Source organism: Bos indicus x Bos taurus, chromosome 3 (assembly GCF_003369695.1).
Source record: "Bos indicus x Bos taurus breed Angus x Brahman F1 hybrid chromosome 3, Bos_hybrid_MaternalHap_v2.0, whole genome shotgun sequence".
Lineage (NCBI taxonomy): Eukaryota > Metazoa > Chordata > Mammalia > Artiodactyla > Bovidae > Bos > Bos indicus x Bos taurus.
In genome coordinates this window covers 112,504,906-112,529,957 of record NC_040078.1, presented here as the reverse complement: position 1 = coordinate 112,529,957, position 25,052 = coordinate 112,504,906, and the positions used below count along the sequence as shown (strand labels likewise).

General features: G+C 48.0%; 1 protein-coding gene across 2 annotated transcripts in view; it reads right to left on the bottom strand.

Moving 5' to 3' along the window:
- Positions 1-25,052, bottom strand: part of EFHD1 (EF-hand domain family member D1) — a 79,668-nt gene that overhangs the window by 43,030 nt on the left and 11,586 nt on the right. The window contains exon 1 of one of the 2 annotated variants that reach the window (XM_027537932.1): positions 706-1,409. The exons of the other annotated variant lie outside the window; for it this stretch is intronic. Coding sequence (XP_027393733.1) covers positions 706-998 — 293 coding nt within the window. The 5' untranslated portion in view covers positions 999-1,409. Of the gene's footprint in view, positions 1-705; positions 1,410-25,052 lie in introns of those variants that run through there. 2 annotated transcript variants of the gene reach the window in all.

Sequence of the window (25,052 nt, the reverse complement as noted above, 5' to 3'; positions counted from 1 at the left end):
GCACGACCGGAATGAGCCCCCGCCGGACCAGTTGCCAGCTGCCGTGTCCGGCTCCGACGGGCGCCTCCTGCCCGAGAGGCAAGAAGGGGGAACACGGCCAAGGCGACGCCCCCAGGAGGCTCCCCAAACGCGCTCGCTCCCGGAACGTACTGATCTTCTGCGAAGAGTTGAACAAACCCCCAGTTCTCTGTCTCCGCGGGTACATCAAACCCCGCGCGGCAGCCAAGGATAAGTTTACTCCTTTGTTTTTAAAAGATAAAGGACAAAGAAGGCTAATTTCTCTCTCGGGAGATGAAGTTGGCAGGTGAGGCGCAGCGCGTCTCGGTTTCCTAGAAGTTGCGCGCTGGGCAAAATCTCCGAGCCAGGCGACGGAGGGGGCGGGACCCGCCGTCTGGACCCCTGAGCCCAGGACTCGGGCTGGGTTGCCCGAGCCGAACTTCTGAGCTGGGTCAGGGAGAACCGCAGCTCCTGCCCTCTGTGTCCCAGCCCGGCTGGATCACCCAGCACCACCGCGCCGGGATCGCTCGGGGCGTGCGGGATCTTGGGGGCGTTAGGGTTAAATGATAAAGAAACCGCTGCATTGGCCCCCTCCGTCCTACCCCAAACGGGGCCTGGGGTTCTGAGAGACCGACCCAGCGCCACTGACCCCTCCCTCTGGGGCTTCGGGTCCCTGGGTCCCGGGGGCGCAAGGCGCGGAGCGCTCACAGTTTGAACATGCTCTCCAGGTCCTTGATGAGGCGGCGGCTGAACTCCGGGAACTCTGAGTAGGGGTGGAAGACCTTGCAGCGTCGGGGCCGCGCCGCGCCCTCGTTGATGTCCAGCCGTCGGTTCAGCTGCGCGCTCAGCTCGGCGTCGGCTCTGGCGGTGGGCGCCCAGGCGGGCGGCTGCGGCTGGGGCTCGGGGTCTGGGGCGGCTCCGGGCGCGGGCTGGAGCCCGCTGTCGCCTTCCTCCCACTGCAGTCGTCGCTGCAGCTTGCTCGCCAGCTCCTCGCTGGCCATGGCCTCGGTGGATCCGGAGACTCAGGGACTGGGCGGACAGCGCGTTCCTGGGCGGCTGGCGACTCTGCGACACTTTGCCGAGACGGCGGGGACCCGGCGGTTGGGTGGAACCGTGGGCAGGCGGGGCGGAGCCGCGGCTTTAAGGAGGAGCTGTGGCTCGGGGACCGCCCGCCCCGGAGGCCACAGGTGCCCGCCTGTCCCGGGGATGTCGACCGGCCGAGCGCTTCCAGGGATGGAGCGCGGACCCTCGGATCAACCCTGAGCTTTCCGCCCGCTCCCGGGGACCCGGGGGCCCTGGGGTCCTCTGGGAACGGCAGCGGGCGAAAGTTTCACTACCGTTTTGGCGGTTCCTTTCTCGTCCCCTAGAAGTGCCCCGACTGCCGGCGCTCGTGGCCGGTGACAGACTGGGGGTGGGGGAGCTGAGCGCCCCCGAGTGACACCCGCGCGCCCCCAGGACTGCGGGTGGCATCCCCGCCGCCACTGGTCGCGAGGTCTGGGAGAGGGAGGCGCCCTCAGGGAGCGCGGGGAAGGGCGAGCTGACTTTTAAACACTCACTCTAAAGACATGTTTCCAAAACATACTAAAAATACTAAAAACAAATAAGCAAACAGGAAAAAAAAAAAAAAAAACCAGGCAAGCAGGCCGAGACGGACTCCTGGCTCTCTTGTGGTAAGACACCAGCGCCACTTTGGGGACTCTGACTTTTCCTGTGAGATGCAAGAAAGTAAAAAAGAAGCTTGAAAATAAAGCAATAAGTCAGCATTTTAACACCACGGTTAAAAAAAAGAATCGTCACTCCCCAAGGAAGGCTGATGTGGATGGCTGTTACGTCAGCCAAGCCTTGAGAAAAATCTTGTAAACACCGCTCTGCCCCTGAGGACTCTGTTCTGACTCTGCTCTGACTTTGTTCTGACTGCCTGGGGGCTGCTGCCCAGGGCCTGTCCCCACTGCTGGCTGTGGGCACCTGAGATCCAGGACCAGCCTTTGGCACTGGGGTGTGTAGGGCCCAAGGGAGTCCTGGCAGGGATTCTGAGCATCTGGAGAGGCCTGTGTGCTTATTCCTTCAGTCCTGTCTGACTCTTTGCCACCCCATGGACTGTAGCCCACCAGGCTCCTCTGGCTGTGGGCAAGAATACTGAAGTGAGTTGCCATGCTCTCCTCCAGGGATCTTCCTGAATATATATATATATATATATATATATATAAACTAGGGAAAATATTAAATTTTTAAATAAAGTGATCAAAGAGAACCTTTTCGACATCCCTACTGGGAAGCCCCATACATATATATTTTTTTAATTAGGGAAAAATTAAGTTTTTAAATAAAGTGATCAAATAAAATCTTTTTAACATCCCTATCGGGCTTCGCAGGTGGCACTAGTGGTAAAGACCCTTCTTGCCGATGCAGGAGACATAAGAGACACAGTTTTGATCCCTGGTTCACAAAGATCCCCTGGAGGAGGAGGGCATAGCAACCCACTCCAGTATTCTTGCCTGGAGAATCCCCATGGGCAGAGGAGCCTGGTGGATTATAGTCCATGGGGTCACAAAGAGTCGGACACGACTAAGCTACTAACACACACACACACACATCAAAAGTACTGTGCAAATATGACCCATATTTTGTAAAATACATTTCTATGCACAGGAAAAAAAAAGAGAAAGGGGCCAAATTATTATTTTTAAAAATAATTATATTTATTGATCAGCTGTGCTCGCCCTTCGTCGATTCGTGGGCTTTTCTCTAGTTGTGTAGTTGTGGCAAGTGGCGGCTACTCGCTAACTGTGGTGCTCCGGCTTCTCGCTGCGGTGACGTCCCTTGCTGTGGAGCACAGGCTATAGTGTGCGAGGGCTTCAGGAGTTGTGGCCCATGGACTCAGTGGTTTCAGCTTCCAGGCTCTAGGGCACAGGCTCAGTAGCTATGGTGCACCGGCTTAGTTGCTCCATGGCATGTGGGATCGTCCCAGACCAGGGGTCAGACCCATGTCTCCTGCATTGGCAGGTGGATTCTTTACCACTGAGCCACCAGAGAAGCCCAGGATCAAATTATTAACTGTTGTAAACGCTAGGAGTCCAACCATTTCCATCAACTATTTTAATTCTCACTTCTCTGAATTTTCTACAATGACCACACAGAACTGCTATAACCAGAAAACAAATATGATTGCTTGCATTGGAACAGTACCAGAAGGGAGCTATGTTAGCTGTAGAGCAGCCGAAACTATTTTGCCTGTGTCATCCCGTGATTATTTCACCAACATTCCTGGGGGATGGGTACAGGAGATTTTACCTTTCTTCTGTCCATGGAATTCTCCAGGCAAAAATACTGGAAGGGGTTGCCATTCCCTTCTCCAGGGGATCTTCCCGACCCAGGGATTGAACCTGCATTGCAGGCAGATTCTTTACCGTCTGAGCCATCAGAGAATCCCCTTTGCATTTCACAGGGGAAATCAAACGTGTTTTACCTCCAGGACTTCTTTTCAGTTCCCTATTGCTATGTAACAAACCATCCCCAAACCTAAGGCCCAAACAACACATTTACTTTGCTCACAAATCTTCACTTTGGACAGACCTTCATGGGGAAGTCCCTCCTCTGACCCACCTGGTGCAAGGCGGGGTAGCTCGGAGGCTGGAGAGGAGAATCCATCTGAAGACTTATTCTCTCCCAGGTATGGACTGACGCTGGCTGATGCTTGGCTAGAACACCTATGTATGGCCTGGGCTTCCTCCCAGCATGGTCGCTGGGTTCCCAGGACGGGCTTGCAAAGAAGAGAGAGGGAGGTAGAAGCTTCATCGCCTCTTATGAATAGGGTCTAAAATGACACAGCTCGACTCTATTGGTCAGAACAGTCATGAAGGGGAGAGGACATACATCTCCAGCCCTCGGGCTTCCCCGGATGGTGGTCCAGTGGGTAAGAATCTGCCTGCAAATGCAGAGGATACAGGTTCGACCCCCTGGTCTGGGAAGATCCCACATGCTGCAGAGCAACGAAACCCGTGTGCCACAACTAGTGAGCCGTGCTCTAGAGCCTGGGAACCACAAATACTGAGTTCACAGGCCACAACTGCTGAAGCCCACAAGCCCTAGAGCCCGTGCTTCGCAATAAGAAAAGCCACGGCCAAGAAAAGTCCATGCACTGCAGCTAGAGCGTAGCCCCTACTCGCCACTAAAGAAAAGCACTGCAATGAAGACCCAGCACAGCCAAAAATAAATACATAAATAAATAAAATCTCCACCCCTCAATGGAGGCATGATAAAATCATCTAAAAATAGTATGTGAGATGGGATATGTGTCATTGTGATCATCTGTCTTCATTTTTAAAAATCTATTGATTTTTTAAAATCCTCATTTTGTTCTCTTTTCGTAAAAAAAAAAAAAAATATTTATTTGCCTATACCAAGTCTTAGTCATGACACTCAGGGTCTTCGATCTTTGCTGTGGCCCTCGGGATATTTAGTTGCAGGATACAGGATCCGCTGTCCAGGGACTGAACCCAGGTCCCATGCATTGGGAGCAGGGAGTCTTAGGCACTGGACCCCAGGGAAGCCTCCGCTGTGACCATCTTAGGAAAATACAATTTGCCAGTCCTCCCTCTAAAAACCCCTGCAGGCTTGAGTCTCTTGTGGCTCTGTGGCATTCAGACAAGAACATGTATGCCCTTCAGCCTGGATGGGTTGGCACCAGTCTCTCAGCCCTCTGGGAAGCATGGACCTGCAAGTTCCTAGGAAGTCAGAATGAACCCAAGTGCAGAAAGGGAAAAATGCTTCCAAGTGAGCAGAAACCTGGGTCTGCTTCCATCTCTGGAGGCATTCAGTCCTGTGCACCTTGGCATTATCAACCTCTTTAACAAGACAAAATCTCAGGCCTTTGATTTGTTTTAGAGCAAAAGGTTTTGTCCTTCCCAAAGAAGTAACTGTCAGTGTCGTGTGCTCTTCCTAAGTCTCTTCATGCCATCCCTCATTACATTGAAAATATTCTAAAATTAGATAGTGATGATGACTGTACAACTCCATGAATATAATAAAAACCATTGAATTGTACACTTCAAAGGGGTGAAGTCTGTGCATGTGAATTATATCTCAACAAATCTGTTCTTTTTAAAATGACAACAATAAGCTATTACCTATTAACATAAATAGTATAAGCGAGAAGACCAACATTGTTTTACATTTCTGCATGCCTTTCACACACACACACACACACACACACACACACACACACACACGTCTTTCATCTCTGCCTTAACAGTAGACTTGGATATCACATCTGTTTCTGCATTAGATTGCTGTGATTTGTGCTTTCTTTGAAATCTGTGAAGAAAATCCAAGCTTCCGAAGACCACTGGGAATGTCAGTTCAGTTCAGTCGCTCAGTCGTGTCTGACTCTTTGCAACCCCATGGACTGCAGCACGCCAGGCTTCCCTGTCCTTCACCATCTCCCGGAATTTGCTCAAACTCATGTCGATCGAGTTGGTGATGCCATCAAACCATCTTGTCCTCTGTCGTCCCCTTCTCCTTTTGCCTTCAATCTTTCCCAGCATCAGGGTCTTTTCCAGTGAGTGGGTTCTTCATATCAGGTGACAGCCAATGTATTGGAGCTTCATCTTCAGCATCAGTCCTTCCAATGAATATTCAGGACTAATTTCCTTTAGGATTGACTGGTTTGATTTCCTTGCAGTCCAAGGGACTCTCAAGAGTCTTCTCCAACACCACAGTGCAAAAAGCATCAATTCTTCGGCACTCAGCTTTCTTTATGGTTCAATTCTCACATCCATACATGACTACTGGAAAAACCACAGCTTTGACCATAGCTTTCACTACTGGAAAAACCATAGCTGGGAATGTGGATGTATAAATGGAAAATTTGGATGTATAAATGGAAAAGGGGGGAGTGTTTGTTTCATCTTTTCAGATAATTGTGGTTATCATTTTTCTTTGTTACTACACCAAAACTCCTAAGTGATAGTTTCCTGAAATTTAATTGCAACGTGGAAGATCAGATCAGATCAGATCAGTTGCTCAGTCGTGTCCGACTCTTTGCGACCCCATGAATCGCAGCACGCCAGACCTCCCTGTCCATCACCAACTCCCGGAGTTCACTCAGACTCACGTCCATCGAGTCAGTGATGCCATCCAGCCATCTCATCCTCTGTTGCCCCCTTCTCCTCCTGCCTCCAATCCCTTCCAGCATCAGAGTCTTTTCCAATGAGTCAACACTTTGAATGAGGTGGCCAAAGGACTGGAGTTTCAGCTTTAGCATCATTCCTTCCAAAGAAATCCCAGGGCTGATCTCCTTCAGAATGGACTGGTTGGATCTCCTTGCAGTCCAAGGGACTCTCAAGAGTCTTCTCCAACACCACAGTTCAAAAGCATCAATTCTTTGGCGCTCAGCCTTCTTCACAGTCCAACTCTCACATCCATACATGACCACAGGAAAAACCATAGCCTTGACTAGATGAACCTTTGTTGGCAAAGTAATGTCTCTGCTTTTGAATATGCTATCTAGGTTGGTCATAACTTTCCTTCCAAGGAGTAAGGAGATGAAAGCATCCAAACCAAACTCTCCATACTCTGTTATAGTGAAAACGATAATCACTCTATGTTGCATGTTTAATGGGTCCTTGAGTTAGGCATGTTTCTTTGTACCATTACAGGGCTTCCCTAGTGGCTCAGTGGTAAAGAATCCACCCACAATGCAGGAGACTCTGGTTGGATCTCTGGATCAGGAAGATCCCCTGGAGGAGGAAATGACAACCCACTCTAGTATTCTTGCCTGGGAAATCCCATGGACAGAGGAGCCTGGTGGGCTACAGTCCATGGGATCACAAAAGAGTCAGAAAAGTCAACTCTTTGGAACAGACCCTAATGCTAGGAAAGACTGAGAGCAAAAGAAAAGGGCAGCAGAGGATGAAATGGTTAAGACAGCATCACTGACTCAAAGGACACAGATCTGAGCAAATTTCAGGAGATAGTGGAGGACAGAGGAGCCTGGCAGGCAGCAGTCCATGGGGTTGCAAAGAGTCGGACAGACTTAGTGACCGAACAACAACATTGCAAGGAAAAGTAATGGAAGGTTTAACATGTAAAGGGAAGAAGATATCAACAAATGCAACAAAGTATCCAGAACCTCACTGGGCACTCCTACAGAGCAGTGGTTAAAAAGAAAAACAAACTGATGAAAACTTGGTCAAGGGTATGAGCAAACTTACCTAAACCGGTTTGACCCGGTAAAACTCAGCCTTTACTTGGTTGGTTAGTGTATTGGTCAAAGAAGTTTAGGGGGGTGTTTACTCCCCCACATTCTTGTTATCACGTTATAAGGAAAGCCAGCCCCAGACCAAATTCTCCTAAACATAAAATTATTTATTATGGGAATTGCCTGGCAGCCCAGTGGGTAGGATTCTGCGCTTTCACTGCCAAGGGCGAGGGTTCGATCCCTGATCAGGGAACTAGTATTCCTCAAGCTTCAAAGTGAAAGTCACTCAGTCGTGTCCAACTCTTGTGACCCCATGGACTAGTTTATGGAATTCTCTAGGCCAGAATACTGGGATGGGTAGCCTTTCCCTTCTCCAGGGGATCTTCCCCACCCAGGGGTCAAACCCAGGTCTCCCGCACTGCAGGCAGATTCTTTACCAGCTGAGCCACAAGGGAAGCCCAAGAATACTGGAGTGGGTAGCCTATCCCTTCTCCAGTGGATCTTCACAGCCCAGTAATCAAACTGGGGTCTCCTGCATTGCAGGCAGATTCTTTACCAACTGAGCTATCAAGGAAGCCCCTAAGCATCAAGGCAAGTAAAAAAAAAAAAAAAAGATATTTATTAAACCAACATCCCCAGAAAGCAGACATAGCCTAGCTCAGACAGCCTATTCTATAAATCTGATGAAGTCTCAAATCCCAGCTCTTGACCACCTTTTAGAAAATCCAACCAAAGCCTTCACCAGAGGCCGGCACACACTCTAGAGACCAGATTCCTTGCCTTACTTATGACCATCATCAAACAACCAGAAGCCCTCCTACATCAGTGGCTGAAAGCTGGCTAATAAAAATCAAGCCTTAGGGGCAGGTTAGAAATTTTGGCGGATTCTCATGTCCTTTGCAGTATGGAGGTAGGTGGGGGGTTAACCTATTTTAAAGCAACCCACATATCTTAAAAAAACAGTACTTTTCATTTCATCAATGAGGGCCCACTTTGAACATTATTCAGTTTAGTCAATGAGCTGCTATATTCACCGATGCTTTTTTTTTAAATTTCTGACATCATTAGCTTATTTAGTAGTCATGCTTCAGTGATTGATCAAGTTATGCATAACAAGAAGACTTGCATAAGCAACATCTGAGGTGAGATCCTTCGGATATAATGTTGGCTGGTACATCTGGACTGTGTGCCCTTTGTAAAAAAAGTTAAGGTAAAATTTGAGCTTCCCAGGTGGCCTAGCAGTAAAGAAGCTGTCTGCCAATGCAGGAGACTTAAGAGACACGAGTTCGATCCCTAGGTCAGAAGATCCCCTGGAGGAGGGCATGGCAGCCCACTGCAGTGTTCTTGCCTGGAGAATCCCAGGGACAGAGGGCCCTGGTGGGCTGCAGTCCAGAGGGTCACAAAGGGTCGGACACAACTGAAGCGACTGAGCATGCACGCAAGGTAAAATTCACAAAACACACAATCAACCATTTTGAAGTATACAATTCAGTTCAAGTCAAGCAAAAGTAACGTGCAGTGTCAGAAATCGGGGATGAGGGTGGGGGGAGTGACTGGGAGGGAACACAGGAGGGCTTTCAGACACTTTTATTTCCTGATCTCGCTGGTAACAATACCAGTGGTTCATGGTGGAAAATTTCATCAAGCAATACCCTCACGACGGGTACTCAGGTTTTGTAATTTTTTGCATCTGTGTCTGTGGTGGTTTGGAAACATGGCCACAAATGATTTGATATCCCTCCCACTGAGAGGTCTGTGTCCCCACCCCTTGAACTTGGATGGGCCCGTGTGACTGGAAATACGGTGGAAGGGCTCCCCTGATGGACCAGTGCAGAGGACAGATTCTGTCCCTGGTCTGGGATGATTCCACATGCCTCGGGGCACCTCAGCCTGTGTGCCACCACCCCTGAGCTCGTGCTCTGGAGCTTGGGAGCTGTAACTAGAGAAAGCCCAAGAGCAGCAGTGAAGACCCAGCACGGCCAAAAAGAGAGAGGGAGAGTATGGTGGAAGTGATGCAACATCACTTCTGAGGCTAGATGAAGAAAGGCCTCTCTGTTTCCTCCTTGCCTTCTGGGAACACTTGTTCTTGCCACCCTGAGTCACCGGGCAGGATGCCTGCTTACTCTGAGGTTGCCAGGCCAGAGACGCCCCTGGTGGGACTATGGTCCACGGGCCCAGAGGAGCCAGTCCATCCCACATGCCACACACGTGAGCAAAGAAGTCATCTAGGGAGTGGGCTCCGGGACCCAGGTCTTCTGACCCCAGTCACCAGGGTCGCTCCTGGGGAGGTCCCAGGTTTCCTGGAACAGAGAAGGGCCACTGCCCCATGCCCAGCTCCTGACCCAGAGGGTCCGTGAATACAATATACTGGTGGTGGCCGTTTTCCATCACTGTGTCTTTGGGAATTGTGGTAAAAACAACAGGGCTTCCCTGGTAGCTCAGTTGGTAAAAGATTCATACGTTGGGAAGATCTGCTGGAGAAGGGATAGGCTATCCACTCCAGTATTCTTGGGCTTCCTTTGTGGCTCAACTGGTAAAGAATCCACCTGCAATGTGGGAGACCTGGGTTCGATCCCTGGGTGGGGAAGATCCCCTGGAGAAGGGAACGGCTACCCATTCCAGTGTTCGGTCCTGGAGAATCCCAGGGACTGTATAGTCCGTGGGGTCACAGAGTCGAATAGGACTAAGCAACTTTCACTTTACGAACACCACTGAGTTCTGGGTGTTTTGTTCAGTTCAGTTCAGCTCAGTCACTCAGTCGTGTCTGACTCTTTGCAACGGCATGGACTGCAGCACGCCAGGCTTCCCTGTCCTTCCGTATCCTTCTTTTTTGACATCTGGAAGCATACCTAAGAAAGCCTGCACCCGGTTGGGAGAGCATGGCCCCCAATTTCTCAGACAGGCTGCCCCCTGCTGGAGGCCATGGGGAACCACATGGCAAATGGTTCCCTGAGTCACCAGGCTGGTTGGTGGGAACCCTCTGGGAGGGTGGGCCTCCTACTTACTCCTTCTCTGGATGGCAGCAGAGGCTTCCTGTTGGCACATCGCTGGGACAGTTCATGCCTCAGGGGTTTCAGATTTAGTTCTTGGAAGCTCTGAGGTTTAGGAGGACAAACAGAACTGCTCTGCCCAAGGGAAGGAGATTCAGACACTGAAGTGGCTCCAACCAGCTGGTGAGCAGCTGGGAGCACGGCTGGCCCACCCGCCACCCTGAGTTTCTGCTGCTGCATCCCAACTGACCGCCCAGGGTGCCCGCTGCTGGGCTGTGCCCACGGTTTCCTCATTCCCCAGGCGACCGGAGCCCTCTAGTTATAGAAGGGCATGCGCACATGCTTAGTCGCTCAGTCGTGTCCGACTCTTTGTGACCCCATGGACTGCAGCCCACCAGGCTCCTCTGTCCATGGGATTCTCCAGGCAAGAGTACTGGAGTGGGCTGCCATTTCCTTCTCCAGGGGATCTTCCCGACCCAGGGATCAAACCTGCATCTCCCATGTCTCCTGCATTGCAGGCAAATTCTTTACCACTAGCCATTGGGGAAGCTCATAGAGGATCTTGTCACAGATGTAATGCATGTGACACGGGGAGCAGAGGCTCTCTCCCAGGAAGCCCTGGGGGTCAGGGTGCAGAGCCGTGTCCTCGCCTGGCTTTAGGGCTCTGGGCATACTCCCCCAGGCTGCTGTCTTCTCAGGACAGACTCCCTCTACCCACCCACCCCCACCCCCACCCCCATCCCGCCTCCCCTCGCATCTCCAGAATGCATGTGCAATCCAGGGTCACTGGAGACTCAGTGGGCAGAATAGGGGTGCTGGTGGGACAGGTGGTCATATTGTTTCCTTCATTCCTGCAGGTGGGCTCTGGAGCCTCCATCCCCGGGGTCTGCCTGGAAAGTTTTTTTTTTTCATTCATTTGACAGTATTTACTGGGCATCTGGGATTTCTTGGTGGCTCAGATGGTAAAGAAGCTTCCTGCAATGCAGGAGACCCAGCTTCAATCCCTGGGATGGGAATATCCCCTGGGGAAAGGAAGGGTAACTCACTCCAGTATTCTTGCCTGGGGAATCCCACGGACAGAGGAGCCTGGCAGGCTACAGTCCATAGGGTCACAAAGAGTCGGACACGACGGAGCAAATAAGCACACACGCACACACTGGTATCTACTATATACAGACACAGTCACGGGCACCTGGGCTGCTAACCCCTGGTGGTAAAAACAATTAAAGCTCCAGATCGGCAAGCACTTACTCTGTGCTGCATGTGGCACTAGGAACTTTCCATATACGGTCTCACTGGATTTCCCCAAAATTCTGTGGAGTCTCATTTAGTCTTCCCAGTAGCCTGGGAAATACCCTCACCCTAACCAGAATCAGGATTCCTGGAGATGGAGCCTGGGGATCTCTATTTTAGAAATAAGATATTTTGGGGTGTCCCACGTTTGGAGTATACCACGAAGGCGGATCTTGTGACCCTAACTTTAAAGATGAGGGTCTATGCTGTGTGGAACTTGCTCAGGGCGTCTCCAGCCCTATGCGCCCTTCAGAGGGGAGAAGGCAGGTGAGTCAGGAGCCTAGGAGGAGGGACAGTGTGCGGACCCCCTCACTAATGTTCCAGGTGAGTCAGCTTCAGACTTCTCCTCCCACATGCCAGGGTTTCAGGAGACAACGAGATATTACAAGCTTTTAGTTACCAATACTCTCTTCTATACAAGACAAACTCGAACATGGGTTTAAAAGTGAAAAAGTCGCTTAGTCGTGTCCAACTCTTTGCAACCCCATGGACTGCAGCACGCCAGGCCTCCCTGTCCATTACCAACTCCTGGAGCCACAAGGAAGAGAATTTCAAATCTGCCGTCAGGCAGGGGATTTAAAAACTGGAAGTGCCACCCAGTGGCGGCAATGAAGAATTACCGCGTCCTTACACAGCTACAACAAATTTGCTAGGAGAGTAGACCTTTAACCAAAAAAGAAAGGAAAGAAAAAAGATAATTATGTGAGGTGATGGATGTGTTAATTAACTAGATGGGGAATGATGTTCTCATGAGGTATACATATATCAAATCAACACAGTGTACACTTTATATATGTCAATTATACTTCAATAAAGCTAAAACTAAAAAAGATCAGCTGGTTAGCATAAAAAATCATGGACTTTCAAGATGGAAAGGGGCTTTAAAGAACACCTAATAAAGAGTGCTGGAATTTTTACGGGAAGCAGTTATTAGTAGTTTACTTGCAGATCACTTTGATCTTTTAAGACTTGTTTTGAAGCTCTTTCAAGGTTGGTCTAGCCTTTCCTCAATGACCAATTTAACCCACTTGTAAGGTGCGGCATGTCTGGACTCTCTACCCAACACCCTGCATTCAATGAAATCTCAATGAATTCAATGCATTCAATGAAATCTCTTCACTTTGGCTGATGGCAATAAAATACAATTCCTCATGCTTCTGAGTTTGGGGAACTATTCAGCTCTGCAGTAATTGTTCCTTCCCTGGAAGTGTTTCCATCTGCCCCACAGCATTTCCCCCCATGCGTGTACAATTTGTATTTAGCCAAAGACTCAGGGAACCCCACCCAGAGCTCTTCATCTGCTTTCCCCCTGCCTGCTTGCTCTGTGCTGTCAGTTCTGGTTGTCTTGACCTCTGCAAGTTTCCATCTCTGACTCTCTAACTCAGGGAGCTTACTGAGCTCTGCTTGGGCTTCCCTTCTTTGTGCCTGTTTGGATTTTACCTTCCTGGCACAAGGAGAGAATAAGAAAAGAAAGTCGCTCATTCACGTCTAACTCTTTGCAACCCCATGGACTGTAGCCCGCCAGGCTCCTCTGTCCATGGAATTCTCCAGGCAAGAATACTGGAGTGGGTTGCTATTTCCTTCTCCAGGGGATCATCCCAACCCAGGGAACTAACCCAGATCTCCTGCATTGCAGGCAAACTCTTTACCATCTGACCCACCGTATAACTCACCTCATTTCCTCCCTCTCCTCCAGCGCTGCCTGCTCCCCAAGGCCATTTGAGCATTTTCTCCAGTTATCCAGTTGTTTTCGACAGGAGTGCGGGGGAGGACTGTCTGATGCTCTCAGGGCAGGAAGCAGAAGATTCTATTCTTCACTGGCTGGCAGCCCCATCCTCTAGTTTGTTTCAACATTTTAACATAAAACAGCTTCAAAGTTACAGAAAAGCTGCAGGATCAGGACAAAGAGCTTCTGTACCTCCTCCAGCTGGAGACTATGCACCAAATGTCCCAGGAGCATTGTTTAGGGAGAAGGTTCCAGTTCAGTATCACACATCACAGCCAGCTCTCTCGCCTCGGCCGTCACTTTCCATCCAAGGCAGCCCCTCAGTCTTTCTTTGACTTTCAGGACTACGTATTTTTTGAAGCGCAGAGGCCGGTCATTTCATAGAAGGGACCTCCGTTTGGGTCTGTCCAGTGTTTCCTCGTGGTTAGAGTGGGTTGCATGCACTGTGTCCTCTCCCTTGCAATCCGGTGGGTGACACGTGACATCCCTCGGTCACACAGCTGGTGGTAATGGCTTGGTCCACTTGATGAAAACAATACGTGTCTGATATTTTCAAGGTAAAGTTTCTTTCCTTCCTTTCGTGTTTAATACATATTTTGTGGGGAGATATTTTGGGATCATATAACGGCCTGTCACTCTCCCCTTTCACCCACTCATTTTAGCAGCCTGAGTGTTTCTTGGTGGAATTAGTTTTTCTATAGTGAACAGAAGTGATATTCTCATGCCTCGTGTCTCCAATTCCTTCTACTGCTGCTGTGTCATACACTAGATTTTAATATGTATGTTAAGATCATTTGGGGGGGGGGTGTTGCTACTTGAAGAATCATTGAAAAGTGAAAGAAATTATCCTGCAGTCAACTGATGTCTCCTCCGCCCAACAGTAGTCACGGATGAGGGAGCCAGATGTCCAGAACAAAGCGGGTTGGGGATGAGCTCGGTTTATGTTCAGTTCAGTTCAGTTCAGTTCATCAGTCGTGTCCAACTCTTTGGGACCCCAAGGACTGCAGCATGCCAGGCCTCCCAGTCCATCACCACCTCCCGGGGTTTACTCAAACTCATGTCTGTTGAATTGGTGATGCCATCCAACCATCTCATTCTCTGTCATCCCCTTCTCCTCCTGCCTTCAATCTTTCCCAGCATCAGGGTCTTTTCCAGTGAGTCAGTTCTTTACATCAGGTGGCCAAAGTATTGGAGCTTCAGCTTCAGCGTCAGTCCTTCCGGTGAATATTCAGGACTGATTTCCTTTAGGATGGACTGGTTGGATTTCCTTGCAGTCCAAGGGACTCTCAAGAGTCTTCTCCAACACCACAGTGCAAAAGCATCCATTCTTCAGCGCTCAGCTTTCTTTATAGTCCAACTCTCACATCCATACATGACTACTGGAAAAACCATAGCTTGGTTTAACCCTGTTGAATTGGGAATGACAGTGATATCTGTGTCTAGTGGGAAGGTGGGAAGAGGAGACGAGAGCCTGGACACCCCGACCCCAGGTGACAGCCATGTAGCTTTACGCCCTGCCTGTCCCCTCTGAGCTGCCCCCAGAGTTGGGAGCTGCTGGATAAAGGGTCGCTGGCGTCCCTTTCGTCCTCAACCAGCGCTCCCTCTGTTCTTGGACCAGGCGTGGGAAGAAACGCAGCAAAGCAGAGAGCGACCGCCAGAGGGTCACATTCGGCCTTCAGACCAGCGAAGTTCTTCCCCCTGCATCCACCTTATCTTAATAGTGATTGTGGCGGTTCGTTGGTCCCCACCACGTCCCAGGCACTGCGCTGGCTCCTGGGGGACTTTAGTGTATTTGATGCTAAGGGAACCTCAGGCAGAGGAAATCGCTACCTTTCCAGAGGAGGACCCGAGGCTCAGAGCAGTCTAGTGACTTGCCTGAGGTCACAGCTTGCAAGCAGCAAAGCTGGCCTCTGACCCCCAAAGGCCGTACCCTCCCTCCCCGTTTGCCCTGCACTCGCTCTCCCAGGGATTAAACTTCCTTGTTGAAGGTGTTTTTCTAGATGTTCAGGAGTCATGGACAAAAAAAGAGCCATGTGCCTAAGGTAGAAGAGGGTGGGGAACTTTGGGGTCATAGTTTTGAGGACTTGGTCCCTAAGTCTTTAACATGCCCCCGAGACTGGGGGGGGGGCGGTGCAGCTTAGTGTTTGGGTCCCTGACTCTCCTGCGGAAGAAAATGGGGCAAGAGACCAAGGCAGGACCGTGAGACATCCAGGGAGCTGGCACACACTCTGGAGAGCAGGTCTGCTGAGGACTTCTGGGTGCCTGGTGCCCCCCCCCAACCACAACCTTTTCCTAGGCTCTGCAATTATTAGTAGATGCTCAGTCTGGTAAATTGTCTCTTTCCTGGAGCCTCCACTTCCTTATCTGTAAAATGAAATCTCAGTTGTCTGGCTATGGAGCTTGGATGGACAGAATGAGATTATGTATTAAAGGCATAACCACCCAAGAATGTATGGGTGCCAAGGGGAAGGGCAGCTGTGAGAAGCATGTCCAAGGAAGGGTACCACGGTTTCTGAGTCCAGTCCACGCAGGCTGAGAGAGGGTTTCTCTGTCTTGAGGAACTGTGGGAAATAGGAAGCTGGAGATGAAAATGAGACATCCAGCTGGGAAAGTCCAAAGAATCAACCACCCTCTACAGACACACACACACACACACACCCTACAAACTCAAGAAACTTTAGAACTAATAAGCTTGTTTTCAATAAAAGGTGGTTATAAAAGAGAAATTTACAAAAACAATACTTCTTCCCTTCCCTGTATTATCAGTTTAAAACATAATGAAAAAAAAATCACAATAACAGCAAGATATAAAGTATGAATTACATTACTGACTTTGACAAATATGAATAGAACCTAGATTTAAAAGTAAACAAAAGTAAAACTAAACAATAAAACTTTTCAGATACTTAACAGAATTGATTAGAGAAGAATGTACACCATGGCCTTGAAAATAATGTATGTTATTAAAATTTTCAGATTTTAATTCCATTATTTTTAATTAATTAAAAATAAATTCTAATACATGTACAAAAATAGTCAAGAAACTTTTGAAAGAGAATAATTGTGATAGCGGACTTTCTTACAGCTACTAAAATGTATTTTTAAACTATGGTTATTAAAACAATGTGTTATAGGCATAGAAAAAGCCATTCAGTGACAAAACACCTTAGGCAGTTTTATTTGTGTTTTTGCATATTGTAAATGCAGCATCACAGCTAAAAAAAAATAATAAATTGTCTCTAGAGGTAAAAGAAGAAAAAAAAGAAACAATCATTCATATCCAAGAAACTTAACAGAAAATCCATAAATGGGCCCATGAAATGTGTGTTTTGGATTGTGGTGTTAGAGAAGACTCTTGAGAGTCACTTGGACTTCAAGGAGATCAAACCAGTCCATCCTAAAGGAAATGAGTCCTGAATGTTCATTGGAAGGATTGATGCTGAAGCTGAAACTCCAATACCTTGGCCATCTGATGCTCAGAACAGACTTATTGGAAAAGACCCTGTTACTGGGAAAGATTGAAGGAAGGAGGAGAAGGGAACTACAGAGGATGAGATGGTTGGATGGCATCATTGACTCAATGGACATGAGTTTGCACAAGCTCCAGGAGCTGGTGAAGGACAGGGAAGCCTGGCGTGCTGCAGTCCATGGGGTCACAACGAGTCGGACATGACTGAGAGACTGAACAACAACAAAATATGTGATAAGGGGGGCATTTCAAGTTGTTGGGGAGACTCTTTAACAAATGGTGTCTTAAAAAACCTGGCTACTGGGACTTTTTGGTGGTCCAGTGGTTGAGACTTTGCCTTCCAATTCTGGGAGTGCAGGTTCCACCTCTGGTCAGAAGACTAAGATCCCACATGCCTTGATGCCAACAAAACAAAACAGAAGTAAGATGCTAATAAATTCAATTAAGACTTTGAAGAAAACCTGGCTAACATCATAGACTGAAAATATGGTTAAGTGCCTATCTAATATCTAAAGCCAAATTTATTCCAGATTTACTAAGATTTAAATGCAAAAGAAAAAACAAAACAAAAAGCAGCAGTTTTACTGGAAGTAAATATGTTTGGTTAAAGATTCAAAACTTTAAAACAGAAGAACTAAGCAAAAGCTAACAGCAAAAAGAAAAAATTGATAAACTTAACCAGGTAAAAAAATTAAATATACGATAAACAAAATTCAAAAGAGATAACATTCTGGGGGAAATATTTGCAACACCTATGACAAGAGAATAGTATATTTAATCTCTAAAGAGCTCTTCAGAAATCAATTAAAATGTTTATTTTAGTAGAAAAACTGGCATAAGCAGGCAATTTACAAAAGAAAAAATATATGAATACCCAACAAATACAGTGTCAAAATTATATGTGAGCACCACATATAATTGAACTTTCACCTGAAAGTAATTTCACTTATCAAATTGCCAAGATTTTAAAAAATGATAGTAAGACCCAGAGTAGGAGAATGTGTAAAAGATAGGTATTTTCTGGGGGGCAGTTTGCTGGTACATGTCAAAAGCCTTTCAAAGGTGTGTAGACCATGCTGTGATTCCCAGTATCCCTGACATCCCTGCCCTGTACTGTGAAGAAACCAGGGGAGGGCGGGCGGCAGGAAGGATCATTTTAGTCCAACTGGGATACATTCAGCCTCTTGCCACAGCAATTGGCCAAGTAACCCACTTCCCGTGGCCAAATGTCTGGTTTGGTTTGGCCACTTTGTCCAAATCAAGCCAAAGAGACTCAAGGGAGATTTGCTGGGACTCCTGGGAAGGAAAATTCCTTGTTCTTGAGCCAGAGCTCCTAGATGTGCGCTCCACCCTTTTCTGGAAGAAACGGGGTGCACTGACAACCCAGGAAGTGTCGCAGCCACTTTGCCACAATGAGGGGCGCTGCCAAGCTGTCCTGAGGGAGGCAGATGGAGAGAAGAGGGTTGGGTCCTTGATGATGTTAGGGGAGCAGCGAATCACAGCAACCCTGAAGCCTGCTCTACCTCTGGACATTCCGGTTTTGTGCGTCAGGGAATCTCCTCTTATCGTTTGCTTTGGGTTTTCCTAGAAGCCATCCTAGAGCAAGGATTCAGGGTAAGTGGCTTATTTGAAAAGTGATTCCAGGCAACACCAGCAGGAGAGTGTGGAAGTGACACAGAGGAGGAAAGTATTTATTTGTTTTTAAAATAGCATTTCATTTATTTATTGGCCACACCAGTGAGGCCCTCAGGATCTTAATTCCCTGACCAGGAATCAAACCCACCTTGCTTTCTGTTATTGAAGCATGGAGTCTTAACAACTGGACTACCAGGGAAGTTCCAGGGAAGTGTGTTTTATGAAGCCACTTCAGGGAGGCACATGGAGTAAATACAGTTACATGTAACTGTTATTAAAATTCGTGCAAAAAATAAAGTTATTGCCTTTGGTTATAAATAAACTAACATCCAACCACAGGGACCATTGAGTGCATTACAGCTGTTTACACAGCAAATTATTATGTAGCCATTAAAATGTCCACACCTGCAGGAATGTAGCCATTGGAAGATGTTCACAGTTCATTGCTGAACAAACAGAGCCGATTACAAGACAAAAAGCACAATTGTGACATTGTCAGTTTCCTAGTTTTGTTCCTGTGATATCTTTGTGCAAAATGTTACCACTGGGGGAAGCTGGGTGAAGGGCACTGGGGACCTCTCTCTACTATTTCTGCAACGCCCTGTGAGTCTATAATTATTTTAAAAGAAAATGTGAAAACAAGAAAAAGATGCACTGCAGATGGTGACTGCAGCCATGAAACTGAAAAATGCTTGCTTCTTGGAAGAAAAGCTATAACAAACCTAGAGAGCATATTGAAAAGCAGAGACATTACTTTGCCTCCAAAGGTGCATACAGTCAAAGCTATGATTTTTCCAGTCGTCATGTATGGATGTGACAGTTGGACCGTAAAGAAAGCTGAGGGCCGAAGAATTGATGGTTTCCAATTGTGGCGCTGGAGAAGACTCTTGAGAGTCCCTTGGACGGCAAGGAAATCAAATCAGTTCAGTTCAGTCGCTCAGTCGTGTCCAGCTCTTTGCGACCCCATAAATTGCAGCACTCCAGGCCTCCCTGTCCATCACCAACTCCCGGAGTTCACTCAAACTCACGTCCATCGAGTCGGTGATGCCATCCAGCCATCTCATCCTCTGTCATCCCCTTCTCCTCCTGCCCCCAATCCCTCCCAGCATAAGTGTCTTTTCCAATGAGTCAACTTTTCGCATGAGGTGGCCAAAGTACTGGAGTTTCAGCTTTAGTATCATTCCTTCCAAAGAACACCCAGGACTGATCTCCTTTAGGATGGACTGGTTGGATCTCCTTGCAGTCCAAGAGACCCTCAAGAGTCTTCTCCAACACCACAGTTCAAAAGCATCAATTCTTTGGCACTCAGCTTTCTTCACAGTCCAACTCTCACATCCATACATGACTACTGGAAAAACCATAGCCTTGACTAGATGGACCTTTGTTGGCAAAGTAATGTCTCTGCTTTTCAATAAGCTATCTAGGTTGGTCATAACTTTCCTTCCAAGGAGTAAGTGTCTTTTAATTTCATGGCTGCAATCACCATCTGCAGTGATTTTGGAGCCAAAAATAAATAAATAAATAAAGTCTGACAGTTTGCACTGTTTCCCCATCTATTTCCCATGAAGTGATGGGACCAGATGCCATGATCTTAGTTTTCTGAATCAAATCAGTCAATCCTAAAGGAAATCAACCCTGTATATTCATTGGAAGCAGTGATATTGAAGCTGAAACTCCAAGACTTTGGCCACCTGATGCAAAGAGCTGACTCACTGGAAAAGACCCTGATGCTGGGAAAGATTGAAGGCAGGAGGAAAAGGGGATAACAGAGGACAAGATGATTGGATGGCATCACCAACTCAATGGACATGAGTTTGAGCAAGCTCCAGGAGATGGTGAAGGACAGGGAAGCCCAGTGTGCTGCAGTCCATGGGGTCACAAAGAATTGGACATGTCTGAGCTACTGAACAACAACAGAATAATCCCATTTGTTAGAAATCTCTAACATGTATGTATGTATACAGTAAAGGTTTCACATACCTTGGTAGTTAAAATGTTTTTCTGAGTGAGATAATGGATTTTTCTAGATCACCTCATCCCTTTTTGTACTTCCTGTAACGGAGCAGTTTTAGGTTTACAGGAAAATTTGAGCAAAAGTTAGAGAGCTGCCAGATGCTCTCTACCACCCTCCCCAATTTCCCGTATTTTTCACGTTAGTTAGTGTAGTGTATTTGTCACGATTGAGAAGCCAGTATTGGTACATTATTATTAAACTAAAGTCCCTACCTTACATTAGGCTTCACTCTTGGTGCTGTACATCCTATGGATTTTGACAGTTGTATCATAAGCTTACCCACTCTTACAGTATCATACGGAAGTTTCACTGCCCTAGAAATCCTGTGCGCCTCCGTTATCCTCCCCTCTCCCCTGCAACCACTAATTTTGTTTTTGCTGTCTGCATAATTTTATCTTTTCCCGCATGTCATGGAAACACGTGGCATGTAGTCTTTTCAGACTGGCGTCTTTCATTTAGTAATATGCATTTAAGTTTCCTTCATGACCTTTCATGCCTTGATAGTTCATTTCTTTTTATGTTACTTAATAACATCCCTCTGTATAGATGCGGCAGTTTGTTTATCTATTGAGCACTTTTTAAAATAAAAAAAAAACCAAACCCTTCCTTAGAAAGGGGTATAAAGCATATTCGAGGGAGAATGAGACTGTGTGGCAGAGGCACCATATGATGGTGTTGTGGGCTGGGAACAGCCGGGCATTCTAGGGGGCAGGCGTCAGCTTGCCTGGGCTGGAGAGGGGACTGCAGAAGGAAAGGCCCCGGAGGAGGTGCTTCACTGGAGCCCTGGGCCTCTGGGTCCTGGGAGAGAGGGCGGAGGCAGGACAGGTGCTGGAGTGGTTAGGTCTTATGTTGCTTCGTGTTGACCTGTGTCTTGAGGAATTTCCTGCTCAGCTTATGGTGGGTTTCAAACCACTCATCCTACCCCTTCCTAGCAGCTGCAGCCTGGAAAAGCTCACCACCGAGCCATCATTTTATAAATATGCTGTAAGAATTTCCCAGGAGGCCAGGGGCTCAGGGTCTGGACATTTAGCACCTCTGTGGCCAAACTGGCAGGCTGCTGGTTGTCACTGGGGCTGGGGTGTAATTCACTAGCCAGCAACAGGCTGAGAGCCTGATGCCACTGCATCTCCAGAAGTAGGGTGGCTGTGGGAGTTGGCAGAGAAGTCACCCCCTCAGTTATAAAAGTGTCAGATCCCAGGAATGACTGTGGCCTTAAAGGCCATCTGGTCTACCCTGGAGTGGGCTATATCTTCACGGTAAATCCCCCAAATACGTGACCTGCCAGCCTCTGCTCGTTCACCTGCACTGCCTGTATAGTCACTCCATCTATAGACAGCTCAAATTATCAGGAAGCTTTTCTGAAACTGAAAGCCTGTCTCTATCTACCCAGAGGTCCTGGTTCCATGGCACAAGGCCACTTTTCCATAGTCAGTGAGCCATTTGAAGCCATTCACCTATTGACATTCCTTTCTCCAGACTAGAGGACTTCTGTGGCCACCCTCCTCCCCACCAGACCCACCATCTGCGCTAACCCGGTGTGTAGTTAGCTAGAGTCTCTTCTTCCAGAGAACCGAATAAGGGTTCTGCTCCAGTGGTCAGCACACCTCCTATCTCCTGCCTGGCGTAGGGCCAGGCATCCATGATTTCTGGCCTCTTGTCTGCTCCCATGCTGCTGGGCCCATCCTTTCCATGCTGGGGAGACAGTTCGATCTTCCTCTGACAACATGATTTTGCACCAATTGGCCCTTACTCCTTTTATGCTCAGATCCCTGGGTTGGGAAGATCCCGGGAAGAAGGGAAAGGCTACCCACTCATCTGGCCTGGAGAATTTCATGGACTGTATAGTTTATGGGGTCACAAAGAGTCGGACATGACTGAGCAACTTCCACTTTCACCAATTAAACGATCTTTTCTGTTGCCCATGATGTTGGCGGGCCTGCGCTCATTTGGGACTTGCATCTTACCGATGGTTGTTCTAGAGGTCCAATCTTGGTATGGTGCCCTTTTCCTGCCTTTCCCCCTGGTATGGTTTACCTGTGGCCACCTTACCAAGCCTTAAGTTGGGAGAAGACAGTCTTACCATTGGCCCATCAGCCAGTGGGGTGCCCCCTTCCTTTTGGCCTCCAGCCCCCTGCCTTGTGTGGCCCACCCAGAGCCCTTGCAGGGCTGGTGGGGGGAACCTGTGAGGCTCCTTGATGGGAAGGGCTCTGCCTTCCACTCCTGGGGCTCCCACCTTGTCTTCTTTCTGCTGGCCCTTCAGGAACCACACCTGCTCTCTGGGGGCCCTTTCTTTACCTTCTGCTCCTTCGGGTCTTCCTGTTCCTCCCCTCCCACTGTGGTTAGGGTGGGGGGTGGTCCTGTTCGGCTTTATAAGCATTTTTTAAAATCTGAGCTCATGGAAATGTTTCCCTTGTGTCAAGTGGGGCTTACGTTGATTTGCTGTCAGGCTGGAAACCTACAGCAATTGCAGCCTGGGTGCTGACTTAGGACAGGCACTGGGGAAGGTGGAGGCTGGTGCGTGGAAAACAGGCAGTTTCCCTGAGTAACAGGCCTGCGGGCGTTCCCCCGTGCTGGCACTGCTGGAGCTGCTGGAGCCTGCTCTGGGGAGCAGGAACCCGGGCACCGCCAGAGAACAAGATCTGGGTGTTCAAACCAAGCATCGCCCCTCGAGAAACTTCTTGGGCTTCTTATTTCGAAATAATTTTAGATTTATGCAAGAGTTGCAGAAATAGTACATAAAGTTCCCGTATACCCTTCACCCGGCTTCCCCTAATATAACCATGGTACACTGATCAGAACTAAGAAGTGAGCATTAGTACACTGCTTTAGGAGCGGGGGCATGCATGTGGCACATGAAATCTTAGTTCCCCTACCAGGGATTGAACACGTGCCTCCTGCAGTGGAAGCACAGAGTTCTAACATCTGGACCCCCAGGGAATTCCCTGATACACTGTGAGTGTGCTAAGTCGCTTCAGCCATGTCTAACTCTTTGCAACCCTATGGACTGTAGCCCACCTGGCTCTTCTGTCCATAGGATTCTCCAGACAAGAATACTGGAGTACACTGCCATGCCCTCTTCCAGGGGCTCTTCCTGACCCAGGGATCAAACCCCCTTCTCTTACATCTCCTGCATTGGCAGGTGGGCTCTTTACCACTAATGCCACCTGGGAAGCCCTCCCTGATACATTACTCTTTATAAAACTTCAGGCTTTCTTCAGATTTCCCCACATTTTCCATTGGTGTCTTTTTTCTTGTCCAGGATTCCACATTAATCAGTCATCGTATCTCCTTCCTCTCCTTCAATCTGACTGTTTCTGGATCTTTTCTTTTCTTTCATGATGCTTACACTTTGGAATAGTACTGGTAAAGTATTTTGGTATTGTGTGGGCTGTCTCTCAGTGTGGATTTGTCTGATGTTTTCTCATGAGTAGCCAGGTTATGAATTTGGGGGGAAAGACATCAGAGATGAAGTGTCCTCGACACTCATTAGCACATATGGCGTCAACATGACCCAGGGGTGCCATGACCCTGGATCACTTGGTGAAGAGGGTCTCTGTCAGGTTTCTCCACTAACAGTTACTATTCTTTATTTTCCACACGTTCCCTCATTAGAAGGGAGTCTTTACTTTTCTTCTCCTCCTCATTCTTTTGGCAGCACCCTGCAGCTTGTAGGATCTTAGTTCCCTGAGCAGAGATTCCTACTTAGGCAGCTGGCTGACCATTGGATTTCTCCAGCTGGGTGCACTTGAGCGCTGGAGGAGACGAGCTCTGGCCTCATCTCAGTGGCAGTAGTGTGTTCCCCAAGCTGAACAAGTTCAGGCCAGCTTCCTTCCGCCCTCAGACACCAGCACTAGGTGAGGGGCATCCACCCTGAGGAGCCCCGCCCTGGAGTCACCGCCTCCTTGGTTTTGTCTCCTTTAGGCCTTGTTAGTGGCTGAGTCAACAATTCGATCACATTTTTAAAATAACTTGCCTGGTTTGTGTCTCCACTTGGATCGTGACTGATGGACACAAATGACATTTCTGTCTATTGAAATGCAGTCTCAAATCTACACTGTTTCAAATCTTCTGTAAGGCTCTACATTAAGTTTCATTCTCCCCTGGTATTTCACATGGGCAATGGTCAGTGGAATGCCCCACATGTCCACCATTGCGCTAAATCAAACATTCCAGGCTAGGGCCTGGGGTGGTTTCTTACTTCCAAATCTAAATCTTTGAATTCTGACATTCCTCATTCCAAATTCAGAATTAAAATTATTTTGGTATTAAAAATATAAATTGTTTTGGCAGTGATTAGTATCAAGAGTCTGCCTACAATGTAGGAGACCTGGGTTCAATCTCTGGGTTGGGAAGATCCCCTGGAGAAGGATATGGCAACCCACTCCAGTACTCTTGCCTTGAAAATCCTATGGACAGAGGAGCTTGGCAGGCTACCGTCCACAGGGTCGCAAAGAGTTAGACAAGACTGAGCAACTTCACTTTCAATATCAATTAGAGAACAGTTTTCTGACATTACATTCATGTAAATGATACTGGCGGTGTCTAGACTCTTCCACATACTTTCTTCTGGAATGCACTTAAAGGCTCACGTGCTGAAGGGCAGAAGCAGGAAGCAAAACACTACTAGTACCCCCTTTTTCCATTGTATTAGAGTCCACAACCAGGTTCTTGCTGATATTTTCCATTTATTACTGCAGGAGACAGTCGCTCTGAAAGTGCAACACTAAATC